The 22,044-nt window shown below is 37.0% G+C and overlaps 4 protein-coding genes across 4 annotated transcripts; 2 read left to right on the top strand and 2 right to left on the bottom strand.

Moving 5' to 3' along the window:
* Positions 1 to 536: 536 nt before the first annotated feature.
* Positions 537 to 2,523, bottom strand: GCK72_003911 (uncharacterized protein; the record flags this gene model as incomplete). The annotated part of the gene is made up of 3 exons (XM_053724328.1): positions 537 to 753; positions 1,538 to 2,161; positions 2,411 to 2,523. 3 exons carry the CDS (start codon positions 2,521 to 2,523, stop codon positions 537 to 539), a joined length of 954 nt encoding a protein of 317 aa, XP_053588522.1.
* A 4,720-nt stretch (positions 2,524 to 7,243) lies between these two features.
* GCK72_003910 (uncharacterized protein) lies at positions 7,244 to 8,951 on the top strand (the record flags this gene model as incomplete). Its single annotated transcript, XM_053724327.1, has 3 exons — positions 7,244 to 7,281; positions 8,070 to 8,684; positions 8,738 to 8,951. The coding sequence occupies 3 exons, from the start codon at positions 7,244 to 7,246 to the stop codon at positions 8,949 to 8,951; spliced, it is 867 nt and encodes a 288-aa protein (XP_053588521.1).
* A 1,051-nt stretch (positions 8,952 to 10,002) lies between these two features.
* Positions 10,003 to 14,850, top strand: GCK72_003909 (uncharacterized protein; the record flags this gene model as incomplete). Its single annotated transcript, XM_053724326.1, has 6 exons — positions 10,003 to 10,069; positions 10,997 to 11,230; positions 12,450 to 12,688; positions 12,737 to 12,877; positions 14,102 to 14,437; positions 14,833 to 14,850. The coding sequence occupies 6 exons, from the start codon at positions 10,003 to 10,005 to the stop codon at positions 14,848 to 14,850; spliced, it is 1,035 nt and encodes a 344-aa protein (XP_053588520.1).
* Positions 14,851 to 20,861: 6,011 nt separating this feature from the next.
* Positions 20,862 to 21,350, bottom strand: GCK72_003908 (uncharacterized protein; the record flags this gene model as incomplete). The annotated part of the gene is made up of 1 exon (XM_003100288.2): positions 20,862 to 21,350. One exon carries the CDS (start codon positions 21,348 to 21,350, stop codon positions 20,862 to 20,864), a length of 489 nt encoding a protein of 162 aa, XP_003100336.2.
* Between the last annotated feature and the right edge of the window lie 694 nt (positions 21,351 to 22,044).

The following is a 22,044-nucleotide window of genomic DNA, read 5'->3' as shown; positions in this document are numbered from 1 at the left end:
GAGAGCTCATAACTTGGCTCGCAGAGTCATTTCGCAGGTTTTGACAGCAGAAATGGATTCCCCGTAGTCAAAAGTGCCTATGACCAAATTTATAGGTCGTTTGAAAGTGGCGTCTCCAAAGACTTCCCTTGTAAGATTTTGAATCATAATCCGGAAAGTTGCAAGAGTTCAAACTTTTGACTAAAAAAAAGCTGGAAGCTAATCTATGAGGTCTCTGTAACTCACTGAAACATGGGTAGACTTGTCTCTTATTTTGGCCCTGAACAACTCAATTCAGAAATATTTTTGATTTTCTTCAAGTCAGTCACACTTTACCATGGAGGAGGGTGGAAATTCATAAATTTTTGTCACTTTTTTGATCATATTTCCCTGGACAGTGAAATCTGGGGAAGGTATTCATATTTTTAGATGTGAACAAACTTTTTTATTACAAGATTTTTCCATAATTTTCTTTACAGTTCGAAAAAGCAGGGAGACAATATATTTTATAATTATTACGATAGACTGCATGCATAAACTTTTCGGTCATTTCTATTTCAGTTGAAAAATAAAAGTTCCGGTTTAGTAACTGGGATGAGCATTTCCGCATTTGGATCGTTCGATTGAATATGAAACCATCCGATTTTCTCATTTTCCATTGTAACTGTAGCAATTGTTTGATCCGATCGTGTGAGATGATAACCAGTCTTGTCGACAACGTTTCTTGCTGTGATGATTCTTGTTGTGAATCGGTACGCCTGGATTGAACTATTTCTGAAACGGAAAGAATTTGTCAGGTTTATTAAAAGCCTAAGGAAGGCCTACGAGTGACCGTGGAGTTTTGGAACGTGACTTATATGATTGGAAAGCTGAAATTTCGCTGATTTCAAATATCCATTCAGTCTTTGCCCTCGAGGACTGGTATTCGAGAAAAAGAGGTCAAAGTTCGGCAAAAACAGAGAAATGCTACATTTTTAGCAAAATTGCAAGAAATTGCAAAAAATTTTCGCGTGTCAGAAGGGTACCTGCAGACCGGGCCGAAACGGGCCGACACGGGTCGGCTTGTAACTCGCGTCGAACTCAATATTATGAGCTGAAAAATATACCAAAATGTAGATCTCGACGAGTTCTATGTCTTTGACCTACTACGGGCCGGATGGTTATTTGTTAATGTGCCGCGGACCGGGAAAAAGTGCCAAAAATGCGAAAATGGTCAAAAAAGCCATTCTAGCCCGGCCCGCGGCACATTACCGATTAGCCATCCGGTCCGTAGTAGGTCACAGACATAGCACTCGTCGAGATCTACGTCTTGGTATATTTTTCAACCCATAATATTGAGTTTGAGGAGAGTTACGCGCCGGCCCGGTTTTCAAGTATGGTAATAAGTTGTCATTCTTTGGAACGTTGATTATGTTTTCTCGAATACAAGGTTTCGGGGGCAAAAACCTGAATATGTATATTTGGAATCAGCGTTTTTTCAGATTTCCATGATATATGCCAAGCCCTATAACTCCATGGTCACCCGGAGGTCTTCCCTAGTAAAAAACATCTAACTCACCTCAAAAAAATGCTCTTTTGTCTTTCTTTGCCCGATTCGATCTCCTTGAACTCATCGGAAACATAAGAATCGATATCCAAGCTCGTCTTAAACTCTACCATCAAACTCTTCCATTTCGGTGTCCAACCATCTCTCCACAACTCAATTAAAGTTTTGAAATCTGAGCTCGGGAAGTTTGATTTCAGTAGACAAGCAGTTTCAGATTCAAGTGACAGTAATTGTTCCCAAGTTACCCACGCAGAATACTCGATTTCTAGATGTTTCGGTGTATTCCGAAGAGTGTTGAAATCGAATGTGAAATTCAAAGTAGGTTTGAATAATAAATGCAAATTTGATGTGGCATTTTGCTGTTTCAAAATTAAAGTGAGAATCTCATCATCATCAGTTGTTGCATTTCTCGGGTAATTACTCAATTCTAGAGAATTAATGTTAGTCTCCTTAGTGCAATAGATATCCATAATTTTCTTGATGTCATCTGTTTCATAAAAACGACAAGGAAAGAAGAGAGCCGTTGGTGGCATACCGAACAGGTTCGACAAATAAAATGACATTGTTTTGAGTGAAGAGACGACATCATTGAAATAATATATTCTCAACGAGTATTGAGGTATAGTTCTTGGATCACTGAAAGAATAGGAAAGGTTATTCGTATAGAATTACAACTAAATATGATACTTGAGGTCATGAATTAAAATCGGACCGGAACGGGCTGACACTTGAAGTTTCAAACAATTTTTGTTATATTAAGGAACTCGCGCAAACCCTGAAATTACGATACAAAAATGTTATCATGGAACAGACCAGATTTGCAAATTTGCCAGACCATCTCGCTTTTTTGGATTTTACTTTGAATACACGAAATATATAACTTACTCGGGCCACAATCTGTTATATAGAAGATTTTCTTCCCGCGGTACCCAACTTGAAAAATATAGTCCATCTAACTTGAACAGACCATCCAACACAATTGGCCGCTCTTCTTTCATCAAATCCATCATCTTAAAGGAGGACTGAAGTCATATTTTTTTATTTCAGATTCTGATACTTCAAAAAATTCTGAACAACTTTCATCATTGGAGCATATGCTAAAAATCGCTCTAAATGCCCTAAATTCACGTTTTCCCGGCTCAAAAGGAGCCTAGATGGAAGAGTTTTCCCACGCGAATTTTTGCCCCCGTGTAGTCCTCTCGGACAAAATTATTTCTTTTTATTTCTCGATTTTTCGTTTTCTTGCTTTTTTCAACAAGTTTTCGTGTTTTTCCTTCTTTTTTACGATATAAATTTAAAAAAACACGAAAACTTGTTGAAAAAAGCAAGAAAACGAAAAATCGAGAAATAAAAAGAAATAATTTTGTCCGAGAGGACTACACGGGGGCAAAAATTCGCGTGGGAAAACTCTTCCATCTAGGCTCCTTTTGAGCCGGGAAAACGTGAATTTAGGGCATTTAGGGCGATTTTTAGCATATGCTCCAATGATGAAAGTTGTTCAGAATTTTCTGAAGTATCAGAATCTGAAATAAAAAAATATGACTTCAGTCCTCCTTTAAATACAACATCAAAAGTTTCTGAAGAACTCTTAAACTTCAATCGTAAGTTACTATTCCATGAAAACGAAACTTTGTATGTTTCGATTCGTTTTTTCAAACTCCGAGTGAAACTTTTGCATTTCCAATTTGATTGTATACTGCACAGGGATAAAGCAATTCTGGAATAGAATAGTGTAAAATTTCACGCTTTTAGAGTGTTTTGGTTTGCGTACTTGGCGTTTTTTGTTGACGCATTTCGCATGTTCGGCGCGAATTCAAATTTTGAAAGAACTTTTTGAACGTCTCTCAGTCTAACTAGGAAAGGGCATGGAGTCAGTTGGGAGTTATGGGACGTGACTTATATCGTTGGAAAGCTGAGAAAACGCTAATTCCAAGTGTATATTCAGCTTTTGCCCTCGAGGCCTGGTTTTCGAGAAAACCGTGGACAAAGATAGGAAAAACAGAGAATTATTAACATTTTAAAACGCCAAAGTTTTAGAAAAAAATAGAAAATTATCAAACTTGTCACGGACCGGGCCGGGGCGGGCCGGGCTCAAATTAAATGTTTTTTAAATACTGATTAACCCATCAAGTAGACTTTTTATGGATCGTACAAATCAAAAGTAGAGCTCCGATTTGTAATTGGCAACGTTTTTGTACAAAAACTCCCTAGAGAATTATGGTCATTTTAAGGGGACAGCTCAAAAATTGCACTATTTTGCGCTGAAATGAGTCGACTTGAGGGAGAAACTACTTCGTCGATATGTAACTCCCTTGGGCTGTCCGTACAAAAAAAGTTGTCCACTACAAAAATGGAGTTCTATTTTTGGTTTGTTCGGTCCTTATTTTCTCATAGTAAAACTAACTGTGTTATTTTGTGGGCCAGTTAGTTTCACTATGACACCCTCTCAAAGTTGGGCATTTTCAACTGAAAAAGGCAAAACTTAATATACTTTTGAGCGGTACTGAAAATGGTAAGTCGTCAATTTGACTCTCTCTTGCTTTAATTATAAATAAACTTACAATTCAATAGGATGCATCAAGCGTAAAACTACATGCAGTGCAACTTTTGGAAGATTGAAAACGTTAAACTTTGAATCAACGGCCATCCCTGTTGCACTTAAGAAAATATCGATGAAAGGGGGCACCAGGGGTAAGGGATCGATAGCAATCAAATGAAGGCAAATAGTGGTCTCGCAACGAAAATGTTCATGGGTTGTGGGAAAACTATGATGACAGCCGATTCCCAACAACTCACTGTATGTGTTTGACGCACTCTATGACTCAATCGAGCATCGAACAGCTGACTATGGGCACACGAAAAAAGTTTACTAAATCCGATTTGTCAATCATTTTAATAAAAATAGCATAAAGTGTTTTCAACAAATTGGGGTACTTTTTGGCCAGGTCCGTCACCTACGTAGAAAAATAAAAAATCGATATTTCTCAAAAAAGTTTACTGAAATAGTTAGCTATGAAATCTCAACAGGAAATCGTTGGAGACACTATTTTGAGCATTTTTTGTGTTCGGAAGAAAATTCCAGCTCAACACTTTCATTGTGAGAATGTTCAAAGTTCATGATGTTTTTGGGGGTATTCCTTAAAATCGTTTTTATCTCGGCGGTGACCCGAAAAGAAAACATTTTTTTATTTAAAATTTGGAATCTACGTAAAGTTTGGTATTGGAACCATGTTGCCCCTACTGGTATCGACGAACCCAAAGAACGACTTTTTCGGGAAGTATGATAAAACCTTCAATTTTAATTTTCGAGCACTCTCAGTAAATCATTTTTGATTTTCCAAAACAATGGTTTTGCTAGTTTTAGTTTGTTTATTTTGCCATGTTATTTCATTTCAGTCCTGACACACGGGGTAACAGCGATGAACCTCAAATTCCTCTCGTAAATCGACACCGAGAGAGATGCGTTGCGTGCGCGGCGCGGCTCCTTTGAAATGATGAGCCGCGAAGCTCGTTTTTCTTCGAAAAAGCTTAATCTTCTTAATTTTTTGTCGTTTTAAACCAGATTTTCGTACATTTTCTTTGTTTTTCGTTCGAAATACTATTACAGAACCGAAAAAAACCTATTTTCAGTCAACGAATGCAGCGAAAAATGGTCGAAATCAACGTACAAGTCAAGGCGAACATTGCGAACAGGTTATGGCGAACAGGTTATTTTTTCCACGTATTTTTTTCGTTTAGATAGTTTTCCCGTAGATTCATGAAAAAACTTTCAGATTTCCACTTCTACGTCTTGAAAGCAGCTGAAATTGTGAATCTTCGGCTCGATTTCACCGCAACAACGCTTCTTCGAAATGCAGTGTAATTTTTTCATTATTTTTCTAATTTTGCTGTGATTTTTCTCCTTTTCAATAAAAAATTGTTGTTGCTCAAAAGTTTTTCGTTGCAAACGTTACCAGTTGTGAGTATTCTCACAATTTTCCTTGTCTGAAATCTCTTAAAAATGCTCTGCCTTTGTCGCATTTTTTTAATTCTATATTAAAAATTGTGTTTTCTGAAACAGGAGAATGTTATCCTAGTTGATTTTGACCTTTTTCTTCAAAACAAATATTTTCTATTACGTTTTCAGTGGAAAAAAGTAGATTTCTCAAAGCTCCCAGTGCCGTCCGCCGCGTCGCGTTCCGGCATCAACGGAGCGCACTTTCGTGAGGTTCATGGCTATTACCCAGTGCTGACAGTTTTTGATCATACCATAAAAAAATCTTCGAAAAAATAAATTTTATTTCATTTTTGATAATTTTCCTGAGTTGAATCATTCAAACTGAATTATAGCGAACAGGAGTGAGGGGAAGGGCAAGGGAGGTGGCGCATTTCTTGATAAGAAGAAAATTAACAGAATGGGGTGAGAAATCACAGCAATGCGGAAGTTTTCGTAAGGAATTCTCAATTACCACGGAGCAAACAAATCAGAATCATGGAGGACAGTGATAAAGGATGCTGAAGGGATGGCTGAGCAGGAAAAATCAGAGACATTAGGAGTTGTAATGGGGTTCATACCAATTTTTCAACATTCTATTACCAATTTAGACGATCCAGAATAACAAACTTATCACGTGCCGGGCCAGGCCGAAATTGGAATATTTCTTGGCCCGGCCCGTCAGCCCTGGGTTTGATATTCAAAAATTTTTCAAAACTAATTTTTGAACGAAATTTTTGAAATCTTTTGAATTTTTCCCAGAAATGTCAAATTTTTTACTATTCCTCAGAATTCAAGGAACAACAACTCGTCATGTAAACTTTCAAATTTTGCTCAAAATAAAATATTTTTACCCAAAATGCATGGGTATGGCTAAAAAACTTGAAACCATGTTATGCGGCTTCGCTGAAACATCTCTGAAACATCGATCATGCGCCTAGAGTATGAAATTGAATTTATCACGTTTCTTACAGGGTGGCGGATATTTTTCCGGACTCATGAAATCCAAGCTAACCATAGTAGCCACATAAATGAAACTTGACAGAAAAATTATTCAAACGCTCAAGATAGAGATACTAAATTATTTTGACGACTAGGTTTCAATGTTATTTTAACCGAATGTATTAGACCTTTATAAACTTGTGTGCTTCTGATTTAAATATAGTAATATTTTCTATGTCAACATTATATGTAGACACTCTCTTCTGAAGCCTTATGCAGTCTGCTCTCAGCCGGCTGTCATGCCAGTTTTCCCACAGTACCCTTCACTTTTCGTTGCAGGACCTTTGTTTGTGGACATTGATTTTTATGAGATTCAATGTATAACAATTTTTGAATTGCCCCCAGCAAAATGTCTAGACTAAAACTTTACTGCTTTCCGAATGTTGTATTGAATGTGGTTTTAGAGTTAATGCATCCAATTGAACTGTAAGTTTCACTGTTTTTTGAACATTCGTTTTCAATTTTTTAATGGGATGTTTCTATATTTCAGCATCTCTCTATCTCTCTGCAGCAAATCGTCCAACTCAATTTGTAAAAGATTCCGAAATATTGAAAGAATGAGGAATCAAATAGTGAAATTCAAAGTGATCTTCTCTTTAAAAAATGAGATAATCTTGACGTTCAAAAAAATTTCCGAGAAATTTTCGGTCAAATTTGAGTTATTGAAAAACGAAAAAATTGGCTTAGAAATTGGCGATGGTTTATTTGAGTTCGCCGGTATTTATTTTTCTAGTTGGACAATAATGGAAAACAAAATCAATCGTGTTAGATTATGGCCACAGTAAGTTTTATAATTGAAATTTGTACAAAAAAGAGGTTCTGGTCCAGATTCCGTCAATTCATGATGGTATCGCACCAAGGAAATGTCGTCACTCGACACAGCTGAAACGAGTGCTACCGTAATATTTCGGGACGGAAATTTGAATGTTATTTAACTTTTTTATCATCAATTTTTAACAAATGTTAAAGATTGTTAATAATTTTGCTGAAAAAAGAAAAAAACAGCTTGATAATCGAAAAATAATTTTTAAATCAAATTTTCGGCTTTATTCCAGTTTAGATGTCCTTTAAAAACTCAAACGTCCCTTAAAACACTTAAACGTCCTTTGAAACTCTAATGTTTTTTAAACGTCCTTTCAAAAGTTTAGACGACCCAAAAAACGTTTAAACGTCCCATAAAATGTTTAGACGTACCAAAAAACATTCGAACGTCCCAAAAAATATTCAGACGTCCCTTGAACACTTTCAATGACTTGTTTTTTGGGACGTCTAATTATTTAAAACCAAATTTTCGGACTTCAAGGGACGTCTCAATATTTAATGGGACGTCTTAACGTTTTTTGGGATGTCTAAATGTTTTTTGGGACGTTTAAACATTTTTGAACATATTTGGGATCCGAAAGGACGTCTAAGTGTTTTTTGGGACGTTCAAGTTTTCAAAGGACATCTAAACTGGAATAGAGCCAAATTTTCTCCCAAATTATTACGCTGTTTCGTCATGACGTCATTCCTCGATTGCCGAGGGGACGGATCCTCACAGATTATAAAAATATTATCGAATTATTTCAGCCAACTCCCCTCTGTACCTCAATACACTTTGAAACTATACTACTCTGGAAATCTTGTCCCCACTATCAACCAGTGGACCACTTATCTTTCCAATGTATTCAATGTGTTACCCACGAGTCTTAGTCTCGAATATAATTGTTTTGAGAACGGAACAATCAATAAAATAATGGATGCCTACTGTACCGATGTGAATTCGATGAAACATGTCGAATTGATAAATAATGAGGAATTAAATCAATCTAAGGATGCCATAATTTCATTTCTGCAACGGCAAAACGCAACTGAAAAAATTAAATTATTGTTTCAACCGATTACGGATTTCGTGTTCGATTTTAAGCTTCTTCGAAACATTCCAAGCTGCATCAAATGCAAATACGCAAATTGGATAACTTATAAGCAACTTCTGGAATTCGAATCTGAATCTGTTTACCTTAGTAGATCAAATTTCACTAACTCAGATTTCAAGAATTTAGTGGTGAAATGGAGAAATGGGTGGAATCCAACTTGGAAGGATTTGATGATAGAATTTCGTGAAGAGTTGAATATAGATGCCTATATTTCTGATTCGTATATTGAGATTAATAGAGAGGATCACTATAGAAACGTCCTTATGAGGTAAGAAGAAATATAAATACATATGAGTGGAATTTAACGCAGTTGTTTTCCAGGGATAACAAAATCCGAGCATATCGATTTGAAATAGAAATAAACACCGTATTAGGAGCTGTTCTTAAAACAGGATATCATCTCACTCGTCCGGATCAGTCCATTGCAACTGTGACAATGGAGAACAACAAAATTGGATGGTTTCATATCCAGCCGAACAATCCAGATGGAAAAATGATAGCCCAATTATCTAAACGCACATTCAACTTTGATTAATTATTACTCATAACAATCAACAGATTTCGCCTGCATATTTATTTGTTGACGACTGTATTTCCACTTGTTGTAGACTGACCACGATTCGAGTCTATTTTTTAAATAACGCATTTGTTTATTACTTCGGAAAAAATTTAATAACAGTAATAACCTCGAAAATTTTTTTACTTGCCTTTTTTCCCTGCACAATCATGTACCGTCCCCTCTTGTTTAAAAAAAGACGCCTACTGCTTCCTCATTTTCCCTAATTTATAGTGAAAAACTTTTTTTTTGGACTTGAATAGCCCCGTAACACTTTTATACTTCTATATTTCTTTGAATTTTTAAAAGTTCTTTCAATAAATGGTTAAATTACCGAAGTCTAAGGTTCTTCTTCGAACACTTTTTGCGTGGGGTTGTTCGCAATGTGTGTAAACAGGTCGTTCGCAATCTGTTACCTCTCCTCCAGGCAATCGCGCACGGACCATATTGGTACGAAAAAGGAGACTCCTTACGGATCCGCATCCCAGGTGTTTCCGAACATCTATAAATAATGGGAATACGGTCCTTAGGCGACCCACTAATTTCTGGTTGCTCACCTCACTTTCTGCGGTCCGTTCTTTCTAATATCAGTAAGAAAAAGCATTTTAAAGACTCATTCATTTTAGAAAAATGGTAAAACAACTAAAAACCCGAATATTGACTTACTGTTAGTTGATGCCCGAGCTTCCCTTTTTTATGCGTCTTCCGGAGACGATGACATTTTTAGCACTAATTGCACTCTCGAGGGAGGCTGTCGTGGAAATAAGCTTCCATCTATATTTCCCCAACTGGGTCAGTCTTACTCGAAGACACCTTCACGTATAAGTAAAAAGATTACTTCGGTAAACTTATCGTTACCCTCAAAGATTGATGAATTACCTTACCCACTGACCGAGTGACATGCACTACATCTCCTCACCGGGACGACCTCTACTACGTTGCAAAGTCAACGGAAGCTCTCGAGAAACATCTAATCAGTATCTATCAGTTATTCGCTCCAACAGCATCCCAGCTGCTTCGTCTACCTGCCATGGCTTCGTCTCGCTCTTCTAGTACCACGTCCATCGGTAGTCGTCATTCCAAAACCTCCAACAAAGGTATCTATCATCTTAAGTGTAACTATAATAAACCGTTTAATCTATTCCTCTTTGTCTTGCCTTCTAAGTATCCGTACCTTTCACTTCTTGAGTTGGTTTGGGTTCACCAACCCTATAAACCTCCTCAACAGAGGCCGACCGCGCGATCCAGCGGTTTAGATGTAGTGGTCTACACAGATGACTCCTACGCATAGACTGGTGAGTTCATTCCCGCCCGATCTGAAATTTTTTGTTGTCGTTTTTTGACATGTGAAAGTATTTTATTGAGGAGATTTTTTGTTTAAATGGAGGCAATAGCAGTGACTATAATGAAGAGTATTTAAGGATTTTGAGAGGGATGGCAGGGTTTGGTCCCGTGCGCACTGATATCTATATCAATTTTACAAAAAAAATTGATCTTGCGTTTGGCTTTATGAAAATTTGGTCGAGAGCCCGAAAATTCTCGTTGGCAACGGGCAAAAGAATAAAGAGCCAAAGTTATACATATTTTCTGAAAATTGGTTTTTCTGTATCAAAAAAGTCAATTTCTGACCAAAACTCTCGTTTTTTCGCTCATAAGATAGAAAATATAATTTTTCACAATTCTTATGGATGGGACACTTTTTTCGTTCATTGCGACGTCTGAAAACCTGAAAAATGCTGCATTTTTAGTGCAAAAAGTGAAAGAATTGAATTAAAACGTGAAAAAAGTCTAGCGGACTCAATACAGCAAAAAATGAAAATACAGACTATTATATCCGTGAGATATAGAAACCTGGCCTAGCACCCTAGTTCACGTGCTCTACTTATTGAACTTGCTATTTCCTTTGGAAATCAGTTTGCAAATCCCAACGATACCTTCACGTTCCGTTTGTCTTCCTTCCCATTGACTAATATGGAGAACGGTTTGGTGTTTCTAAGATTTAAGAAATTATTTTGAAAATTCAGATGGAAAATTCTCTCTTCCCGATAAACCAGGAAGGCCACAAGAAAGACGTGAAGAAATCTTAGAGACCTCACCAGCAAAAAGACTCAAGAAAGAAGTTGAGACCGTAAATGAATGTGCTGGAACTTCGAATCTAGTTGATAAGAATGTTAATCTGAAAGTGTATGGCACAATTCCTTTTGTGAAAAATACTTATGAGCAGCTGAAAGAAGATAACGGATTGCTCACCCTTCCAAGTAAGTTTTAAAATAATTCAGTAAAACAATTTGTTGGTTAGGGAACAGGGTTGAGAGGAATACGATTTTTGAAACGGTGGAAGGCGGGAGGTGGAAAGCGGAATAAAAATTTTTAGACGGAATTCCGCTCAACCATGCAAGGAAATAATGGTGTTCGAAAAAGAGGGCACCGATCATCTAAAAATGTCATTCTTAGCTTTGGATAGATTTTTGTTATTAAGAGTCAATGTCTCGCTCGGCTCCGCGACGTTTTGCAACCGCGACATTTCGGAACTGTTCATTTCGCAACTGCGACGTTTTGCAACTCTGACGTTTCGAAACTACGTAAAACTAGCAATAGTTAAACCATTTCGCGGAGCCTTTCACTCTACCCTCCAGGCCATGTTACACATCAGCCAAACTGACCCTTTTACTGATTTTTTATTACTTTAGTACCCTACGAATTCTAAGAATCTTATACCATACCCCATTAGACTCCGCTCCCTTTGATCTACCGAAACGATCGATTTAAGTTGAAAAATGAAAAGATAGTTCGAAAGATAGAATGCAAGTATTTTCAGAATGAAATTGGCATCCTTATTTTGGGCATTTTGAAAATAACAAGTAATTTCTAGCTCTCCATCACATTTTTTGAATTTTTCTTGAAAATTTTTGAAAATATTGGTTTCTCGTGCACGACGAAGAGAAATTCTATTGAAAGGAAAAAAACCCTCAGTTTAGAAGTAGTTGTGTCCCCCTTTAAAATTTTTTTTCCAAAAAAATCAGAAAATTTTCTTTTTAAAAATTTGAATTTTTTAGTACTGAAAATCCGGGCTCGGGCCGAACCGGCCCGGTCCGTTGCAACTTTGAAAATTAGTTGTTATTTTACGAAATGCACAAAATAAAGCTGCCAATTCTGAGAAAATTTTGATCCTATCTTTCGAAATAAAATTTTTAATTTTTAAACTTCAATCGATCGTTTCAAAGGGAGCAAAGCATGGTATAATTCTTAGAATTCCTAGAGTACTAACATACTTGAAAATCAGCTAAAACGGATCAGTTTGGCTGATGTGTAACATGGGCGTATGACCAAACTTCTTTGTAGAGATGGTTTCATTCCATCTGATTTTCATAAAATCAAATTTAAAAAAAAACTGTGACCTTTTCAACTGCGGAAAATGCGAAAGTTTTCTCCTATTTCAACCCACGTCGTGTTTGAAACAAATATCTAATATTTCAGCTTCATCGGTCACCGTTACTCCGAAAGATTTCACTCATATTCAATATAAAGGTGAAGGAGTTTCTGGTAGAGTTGAAATCGTTGAATACAAAAAATTCAAAGTGGCTATGAAGTCAATTCTTATCGGGACTACTCCAAAGACAACAAAAATCGATGATGTAGTTCGTGAATTGAACTTTTTGAAAATGTGTAAAGGATGTGACGAATTCATATTTTTTAGAGGATTCCTCGAAAGAGCTGTGAGTTTTTTAATGTTCGCAACTAAAAAAATTTAAACATTCTTTCAGAATTATGTGGATATATTCATGGAGCCCATGAGAAGCAGTCTCGCCTGTTTCATTAAAAAGGAGATCAAACTTCCAGAAATTGCCCTCCGCGCTGTGATTGCTCATATCACCATTGGATTACACTGGCTACTTGATGCCCTCGTGAGTTCTCAGCTAAAGTGTTTGTTTCCACCAGCTTTTCGAAAACATGATTGTCTTTATATACCAGCTAAGACTGAAATTTACGGCGCGTTTTCTCGTGGCTATGCTACTCGAGTTTACATAAAAACTTATTTCGATTCTTATTTATATTTTTGAAAATGAAAGTAAAATGCAGAAACCCTGAAAAAAATCCATACACAGCGCCCACACGCGTTTTTTATATAGCAGCCTGGCTGCCCCGTTTTCGACGGTTCATCAGGCTGGTCTCTCCTCTTTTACGTTGTCACCTTCTTACAAAGGTATTCGCATGGCGGTGGTCGGTGTGACCACAGGTTCTATTTTGGGCCGGCCGCCTTTCTTTATCATTTCTCCAAACTTGCGGACGTTGGGACAGATTGACAGACACCCCCATACTTGCAACGGGCCGGGTCGATTTGAGAATTTTCACCGGCCCGGTCGGCCCGGGTTACAGTACAAAAATATGAAAATTTGAATGTACATAGGATTTTTGCCTATTTTTGATAAAAAATTTTTAAAGTTTTGTGTAAAAACTCTAAATTTACCAATTTCTCGTTTTTCTCGAATTCCAGGCCTCGAGGGGAAAAACTGAATATGTTTTTGAAATCACCGTTTCAGCTTTCCAATGATACATATAGGTCACGTCCCGTATCTCCACGGTCACCTGGAGACCTTCCCTAGTCAGGATAGGCGTTTAGACACTGTTCACGTTGTTTTTGGAGCAATTTAGTTTGAGTCCGCACAAATTCCTTTTTTATCATCCTGAAAATATATGAAATTTCGGAAAAAGTTTTCCCGAAAAGATTTCTCGAAAATCGGAAATTTTCGAGAGTTCCGAAAACAATTTGGAACATTTTAAAAGGATTGGTCACGTGAATGAGGTGAGACCAGCCGGATGAACCGCCGAAGGCGGGGCAGATAGGCTGGTAATATCATAATCTTGACAAAACTCTCACAACCAGTCTTTAAGAAGTCAATATAGAATAATTTCAACAAAAAGTGAGCTTTTTTTAAAAATGAAATCCGATTTTAACGTAAGAACTTCCCAATTTCCACAGCCTTGATGAAGAGTCGTCTTAAAGTAGAGTTGCCTTGTGTTTCAGCGAAAAACCTCTTGCGTCTCATTGTTTTAACGCGGGTGTGCCAATGTGTGACAACAAACCAATGATTGTGGAAGTTGTTTTGTCAACGTTTCTCTATTTTCAGGGATCAATACATCGGGATATAAAACCTGGTAATCTTCTATGCGATGACAATGGCCACGTAAAGATTGGAGATCTTGGGAGTTGTGCACGCGTTGAAGACATCGAAATTGATGAAAAAAAACAAAGCGTAGCTGGAACAATTTCCTATCAACCGCCCGAAGCCGTCTCTAAAACAATGACCGAAGCTTCTCTTTTGAAACTCGACACGTGGAGCCTAGGAATATCGATTCTTGAATTAGCTACATCTAAACATCCATTCTCACAACAAAAATTAGCTAATCAAGAAGACACCCTCGAATTCGATATAATTGTCAAGAACCCTCCAGCTCTTCCAACAGTAAGTTTTTTCCCCTACATATTTCAATCGGTGCGATGCCTGACGGTATCTTCACATTTTTTGACAGCGTCCCCCGTCTCTAGGCGCGCTCTCCAGTACTAGGTTGTGCCTCGTGAGATGTGCTGAGCAAGTTTCACTTTAGAAAATTAGTTTGTAATAAGTGATAAGTGGTAGCGAAAAAAACTTCTACAATGTTTCCTTTCACAATCTTTTAGAAAGTTGATATAAAAAAGAAAAGAAAAAGCTAGGATCCAACTCTCTCTATACTTGCAACGGGCCGGGCCGCGACGAGAATTTCTACGGCCCGGCTGAAAAAATTCGAACTGAAATTTTGAACAAAATTTGAATTTTTTTGAATTTTTCCCAAAAATGTCGACTTTTTGACTATACTTCAGAATTCAATCAAAAGCTAGTTATGCATCAAAAAATTGAAATTTTTAATATGAAATTTCAAAAAAATTCAAAAAATTCGGTTAAAAATAGGTACCTTTTTCGAAGCCGCACCTTCGGGCCGGGCCGGGCCGTAAATTTGCAAGTATGACCCTCTCCCCATCGATCCGATCATCAAACTGAGGAAAATTTCCAATCTCTCTTCTGAAAATCAGTTCACTATAAAATGAGTTTTGGCTTGCAACACAGAAAACCGACAGACGGATCTGTAGATTGCAAACTTGTCAAAATTGGGCCGACCCGGCTCGGTCCGGATTCAGAAATGGGGACTTTTTTCTGACAACATTTTATTAAATTTCAAAGTAAAGGTGCTTAACAGAGCTGTGCGGAATTTCAACCCTACTTTCGACTTCTTTTTTTTGAAAGTTGTACTTCCGCACAGCTCTGGTGTTTAATTAAGTTCGAATTTCGATTCGAAACATGTGTTCTGATCTGGCTTCTTTTTATAGTTTCTAGGCCGTCAGATTCTAGGCCACCACTATATCTTATTTGAATTCCTAGGACCTCCCCCCTCCCCCACCCACCTGTCATTCTTGAAAATTCTTAAAATGAAAAACACGTTTTCTTCTCTCTCCTTCAGAGGATCCGTCAAATTCAAATGAGCGTCTCCTCCCCCGTCTCCTCCACCATTGTCTAATTCTCTTTTCCTCTTATTAGTATCATTTAGATTCTGGTAGAGTCCTCTCTTTTTATTGTAATAGTAGCTGTTATTATAGTTGGTTTAAGTTCAGATGACCAGAGGTATGAAATTTTTTCAGCATAATTTATTTGCTCTTTTAAGAAAATTGGTTTTGAGCCAAAGTAGTGTTTTTGAAAAAATAAGAAAATTCTGTATGTGTGTCCAGATGTCCGAATGTCGGCATCGCCTGTTTGTCTATCTGTCTGCTTGTCCAATTTGTCCGGATGTTCACAAACTCCATTTCCTCTTTTTTTTCAAAAAAGCGAACGGAAATTCATAAAAAATCCTATGACTCTTCCCCCACGGGGACACAAATCAAAACAAAAGGAAAAAGGGAGGAAATTGGTTTTTAAGACATGAATGACAAATTTCTTTGTTTTTTTTTTCTTTTTTGGAGAAGAGAAGCTTCAGTAATTTAGAAAAAAAAAAGAGATTTTCAGTTTAGTGGGCTACGGGACGTTTCGAAACTAGACACTTTTAGTTTGGTATCAAAATGTCTCGGCATCTTTATTGAGGAGAATTCAGGTTAGGCCTTCTGAATAATTAGGGTCACACTCATGAAAACCGATTTTACAAGTCAAAACTCTTATTAGTCAGTTGTTGCTGTTCTTTAACTTGTGATAATGTTTTCTTTTGTTTATAAAACCGTGGTTTCATCAGAGCTCTCCCATATTGGAGCTGCCTCTTTTTCAAACGACTGTCCGACAGTGCTGTCCTTAATTGAAACCTTTCGAATGAGAACAACCAGAAATATAACTGTGCCCAAATCAGAAGTGATTTAGATTTGAAAAATCGCCATTTTAAAGCCAATAAACTTACTTTTGATGGGCAGTTTTTACAGTAATCACTAACTTTAGCCGTTTTCCGTTGAAAATGTCCCCACCAAGTAAATGTTCGACTAATCATACAGATCAAAAGTAGGGCTTCATTGTTGTATTTGACAACCTTCTTCTACGGACACTCCCCAGAGTGTTATGATCATTTCACTTGCTAAGGAGTGTCCGTACAAAAAAGTTGATATGTACAGTACCGGACAAAAAGGTATCAACTTTAGCTGTTTTGAGTGGAAAATGACCAACTTTGAGAGTGTGCCGTAGTAATTCTGAATGTCACACCATAAAAATGTTTAATGAATCATATAGATTGAACGTAGAGCTCTATTTTTGTAGTTGACAACTTTTTTGTACGGACGCTCCCTAGCAAGTTATGTATCGTCAAAGTAATTTCTCTGTCAAATCGACCCATTTCAGTGCGCTTTTTAAACTGCCGTCTTAAAATGACCATAACTCTATAGGGAGTGTCCGTATAAAAAAGTTGTCAACTACAAAAATGGAGCTCTACTTTTAATCTGTACGATCCATTAAAAATTAACTTGGGGAAACGGCAAAAGTGGTCAGAATTGTGGCCATTACTTCCACTGTCATTCTTCTCGCTTTTTCAACACATTTTCTGGGGAAAAAATGTTGAGTTTAGTGTGTTTTTCTTATTCTTGAGGTATAATTACAGTTCGGAATCTTCTCAGTCCCCTCGATACTCAAATGTCTTTTTTTTCTTGATCCTTCCACGTAAAAACAAGTTCGAAAGCTCACCTTCAAAGGATTATCAAATAAGAACACATGACTTTTTGAAAGTCATGTTTCCCATGGTCATAAATCTTTTTGTGTTATGATCTCACTCTTCTTCTGAAGATGTGCTTTGGATGATGACACTTCAAAAAAAAACAAAAAGGGTTCGTGTGATGAATTGTAATTGAAAATTGGTTCTTCTTTTTTTCATTTATAAAAAAGAGAGGAACTCCGAGAGATATTCCCAGGAAAAATGTGTCAAAAACAAGGGGTTTTAGGGCACCATCAGGTTTTTTTTTTCAAATAACAATTTATTTTCTGAATTTCACTTATTTGTGTAATTTAGTTAATTAGTTGGTTTAGTTTGAGAGTTTTCGGGAAAATAAAAAACTCCTGTCTTTGCGGTTTTTTTTCAGTTTTTAGAGTATTATCATAGGAACCTCCCATATTTTCAGCACATCTTGAATAAAATCCAAAAATCCTCACAATATCCAGATTTCCTTGAGAAAAAAAACTACTGGCCCCTCCCCTTAAAAAAATGTATTTCCTTTCTGACAAACTTGCAAAAACAATTGCAAAAAAAATTGCTAAAGCTTTCCGCTTGTCAGAAATAAGATTATTATGTTATTTTTCAGAACTATGGCTTTGTTTTTCTGAAATACCGGACCTCGAGAGAAAAATCTGTTTACATATTTGGAATCAGCGTTTTCTCAGCTTTCCAGTTATATAGATCACAAACCATATTTCCAAACTGACTTCATGATCTTCCCTAGTTAGATCATCCACTAAATAAGGCTATTATTATCAGACGTGTATGATAATAATAGCAAATTATCGTCTCGGTGCCAAAAAATGTTTTTTTTTCAAAATTTTTGAAATTTCTATCTATATACGCTTGAGTTTTATCGATTTGTAAATCATAGCCAAAAAGTCGACTTTTTTGTAAAAAAAATCCAAAAATTTTGCAATTTTAAATTTTTGGGTCGCATCTGGTGAAAATTCTCAAAATGACCCGACTCGGCCTTGCAAGTCTGGTTATTATAAACACCACTGCGTATTCTCGAAAATTCTGTCCAATTCCTAGTCCTGCTCCAATTAATCCAGACCACTTAAAGGAGGACTAAAGTCATATTCTTTTCTTTCAGATTCTGATATTTCAGAAAATTCTGAACAACTTTCATCATTGCAGCATGTGCTAAAAATCGCTCTAAACGCCCTAAATTCACGTTTTTCGAGCTCAAATTGAGCTTTCGTGAAAGAGTTTCCCCACGCGAGTTTTTGCCCCGTGTAGTCCTCTCGGACAAAATTAATTCTTTTTATTTCCCGATTTCTTGCTTTTTTCAACAAAATTTCGTGTTTTTTCTTCTTTTTTACGTCATAAATTGAAAAAAAATTCTTCCATCTAGACATTTGAGCCGGGAAAACGGGAATTTGATGAAAGTTGCTCAGAATTTTCTGAAGTATCAGAATCTGAAATAAAAAAATACGACTTCAGTCCTCCTTTAAGTGGAAAGTTGGGCCACCTCCCTTGTTCCCAACTCTCTTGTGTTATTTTTAATTCCCTTTCATTCCTTTTTCTCCAATTTCATTTCCTCCTTCCCTTCCATCTCCTTATTTTTCATTCCTTATTTCTTTCTCTCCACTCTTACTATGCGTAGTATAGACGAACGTCCACTTGAAAGACGAAAAAAATAACAAAATAGCAAAAAAAAGAAGCGGAGATCAGAAAAAAATGAATTCAATTTCGAGAGATGGAAATTTCTAAGTCTTCTCTTTTTTTTCACTGAATCTTGCAGCCTTTTTTTCTCAGCTGGTTGGATATTTTTTGAGAACAGTCTGTCTATATGTCCATGTATCCGGATGTCCACAAAACCTACCCTTATTCATCATTCCCTCCCCACCAATCCATCATTTTTTCCATAAATTTATAGTTTTTCCAATTTTCGAAAAAGAACGAGAAAAACAGAACACTCATTCTATTTTCTATTTTCCATGTGTTTCATAGTAATTTATTGTTTCCTTCCGTTTCTTATTATTCTGGAAGGTTGCGAGCTTTTTTTATTATTTTGTTATGTTAGCTGGGCTGTGTGAGAGTGTAGAGAAGAGGAAGTTGGGTGTGTTATGGTCTAGAAGCCAACAAGAGGATATGTTTGGCCTAATGCTGGAAAAACTTACGCCATGACAACGGTCTCTATTTAGGACGTAAAATAGGTTTTGCCATCGTGAAGCTTCAGAGGAAATGTAGTCGTAGCCAAGACACAGACTATGGTAGGTAGACATCTAGGTTTTCTGTATTAATGCAACTATAAAAATTTGTGGTCTCTAAAAAATGTAATAGTGGCTAAATAAGACCCTGCAAAACACTATAGATAGGTGTACTCAGGCTTTAGCAAGCATGTAGGATACAGTACCGTGCAAAAGGATACGACCCGGGTGATTTTGGTTGTAACTTTTTTCATTGTGGATCTAGGACTGTGAAAATTATTGTAACGCAAAAATCATTATGCTAATATCGATTTATGCAACTTTCATGATAGATTTTCGAAAATCGCAAAAATACGAAAAACTGACTTTTTCAGTTCCAGTCATTGTTTTTTTTTTGTAATAGGTGTCTAAAAGTGGGATAATGTTTATTTTTAGATTGATCAAGTCCAAATCTTCATACTTGCAAACCGGGCCGAAACGGGCCGACACGGGCCGGCGCGTAACTCGCTTCAAACTGAGTCTTATGAGCTGAAAAATATACCAAAATGTAGATCTCGACGAGTTCTATCTCTGTGGCCCACTCCGGGCCCGATGGCTATTTGTTAATGTGCCGCGGGCAGGTCTAGAATGACTTTTTTGGTCATTTTCGCGTTTTTTGGTACTTTTTCCCGGCCCGCGACACATTAACAAATAGCCATCCGGCCCGTAGTGGGCCACGGAGATAGAACTCGTCGAGATCTACATTTTGGTATATTTTTCAGCTCATAAAACTCAGGTTGAAGCGAGTTACGCGCCGGCCCGTGTCGGCCCGTTTCGGCCCGGTTTGCAAGTATGAGTTGAACTCTTCATTTTTGAGCCTGTTGTTTTAGTAGCCGGCATGGTTTTCAAGTATGCACAGATGTCCTATCTCTGTCATTTAAATGTATGGGATTACTTTTTTAGACGGATCATCATATCACGGATTTTCGAAATCACCTTATTGGAATATTAAAAACTTGTTGTGAAAAACATGAAAAATACGTTAGTGTCAGAGATAAACATTATGAAAGTGCGCTCTGTTACGCTATCAGCTTGCAGCAATATCAATGGCTCCGTATCAGATTTTTTATTCGACACCGGTCTGGTTTTAAACCGTATGGTTTCGAGAAGTCCCAATTCTCAATCAACTTTAAAAAGTTCAGTATCAGATATTCAAAGCCGCTGCGCAGCCAATAGTTTCGCTCAAATTCGACACCGGTTTCACAACATCTGGTTCTGAAATCTCTGGTTTTGAGATGTTTCCGTTTCAAGGCGAGTTTCAAAACTGGACGCTTTGAAATCGTGTCGAAACGTGAGTAAAATGGTGAATGCCTTTTAAAAATCATGTCATGAACCCAATCTATCAGGTTTTGAAGTCGCTTTTGATTTCCAAATGGCCTAGTTTTAGAATGCTTCGGTTTTATAAAATTCCTGATTTTCAGTTTCTAGATAACCAAAAAATAACAAAAGCATACTTTTATCTCAAAATCACACTATCCAAAGTTCACTATTTCTTTGGAACCTCCTTCTTCTTTTTCTCCTTCTTTTTCTCCGTATTCTTCGACTTCTTCCCATCCCTCTCCACCGACACCTTCTTATCTTTTGATTTATTGATTGATTTCTTTGGATCACATTTCTTCGGCTTCTCCTCAACTTTCCAATCATTCAACCCTATCAACTCCACTGCCAAATAGTCACTATCCGTTTTCTTTTGAGGTTCCGCCTCTAGTGACTCCAAACCTTCATAGTTACCAATAGTGGGCGGGGCATCCGTGACAAGATCCATCCGATATTTTCCCTTTGGTTCAATACCTGCTTTCTTCATTGCCTCCTTGCCGACTCTCGAATGGGTCGCTGGGTCATCCATCCTCACTAACATTACCTCTCCGTCATCGAATGTCCATTGCATATAGTTGTCGTCGAGCTTTTCGATTTCAATTTCTCCTGGCGGCGGTATTTTCTTGGGTTGTTTTGATGGTGACTTTGATGCTTTCATTTTGTTAGGAATATGTGAAGAATTGATATGGAGGAAATGAATTCCGGAGAGTGAATTGAGGGACAGGTAGAGAGGAAAAAGTGATTGGGACACGTTAAAATTGGAAAATTGACTAGAATTTCATATTTTTGAATAACTTACTAGGGAAGGTCATGGAGTCTAATTGGAGTTATGGTACGTGACTTATATCAATGGAAAGCTGAGAAAACGCTGATTCCTAATATATATTCAGTTTTTGACCTCAAGGGCTGGATTCAAGAAAAACAAGGTCAAAGTTTTGCAAAAATGATAGATTTCTTTTTGACACGCACAATTGTTTTTGCATTTTAAAAACTTTTCAACTTTCTGGAAACATAACCAAATTTTGGGATTTTTGGACATCGGACTCACCGATAGACATATAGACATAAATTTTATGTTTTTGGTGCAGCCTTAAGCTCAAAAGTCTAACTTACTTGAACGAAATTTTTGTACAAGAATTTTCGCGTTTTTCAAATCTTTCTAACTTTTTTGGAAACTCAACCAAATCTAAAGATATATCTTATTTCATTGCAAAACAGTGAAAGTTATGTTTTGACCCAGATATTACTGTATTTTGGAACAATTTTATCTTTTGTGAAAAATCTGTTCCAGTAAGCTTTCCACCTATTCTATCACCAATCATACTTTTATATATCCCGCCTGACCCCTCTTG

Source organism: Caenorhabditis remanei, chromosome II (assembly GCF_010183535.1).
Source record: "Caenorhabditis remanei strain PX506 chromosome II, whole genome shotgun sequence".
In the NCBI taxonomy this organism is placed as follows: domain Eukaryota; kingdom Metazoa; phylum Nematoda; class Chromadorea; order Rhabditida; family Rhabditidae; genus Caenorhabditis; species Caenorhabditis remanei.
This window is presented reverse-complemented; position numbering and strand designations above follow the sequence as displayed.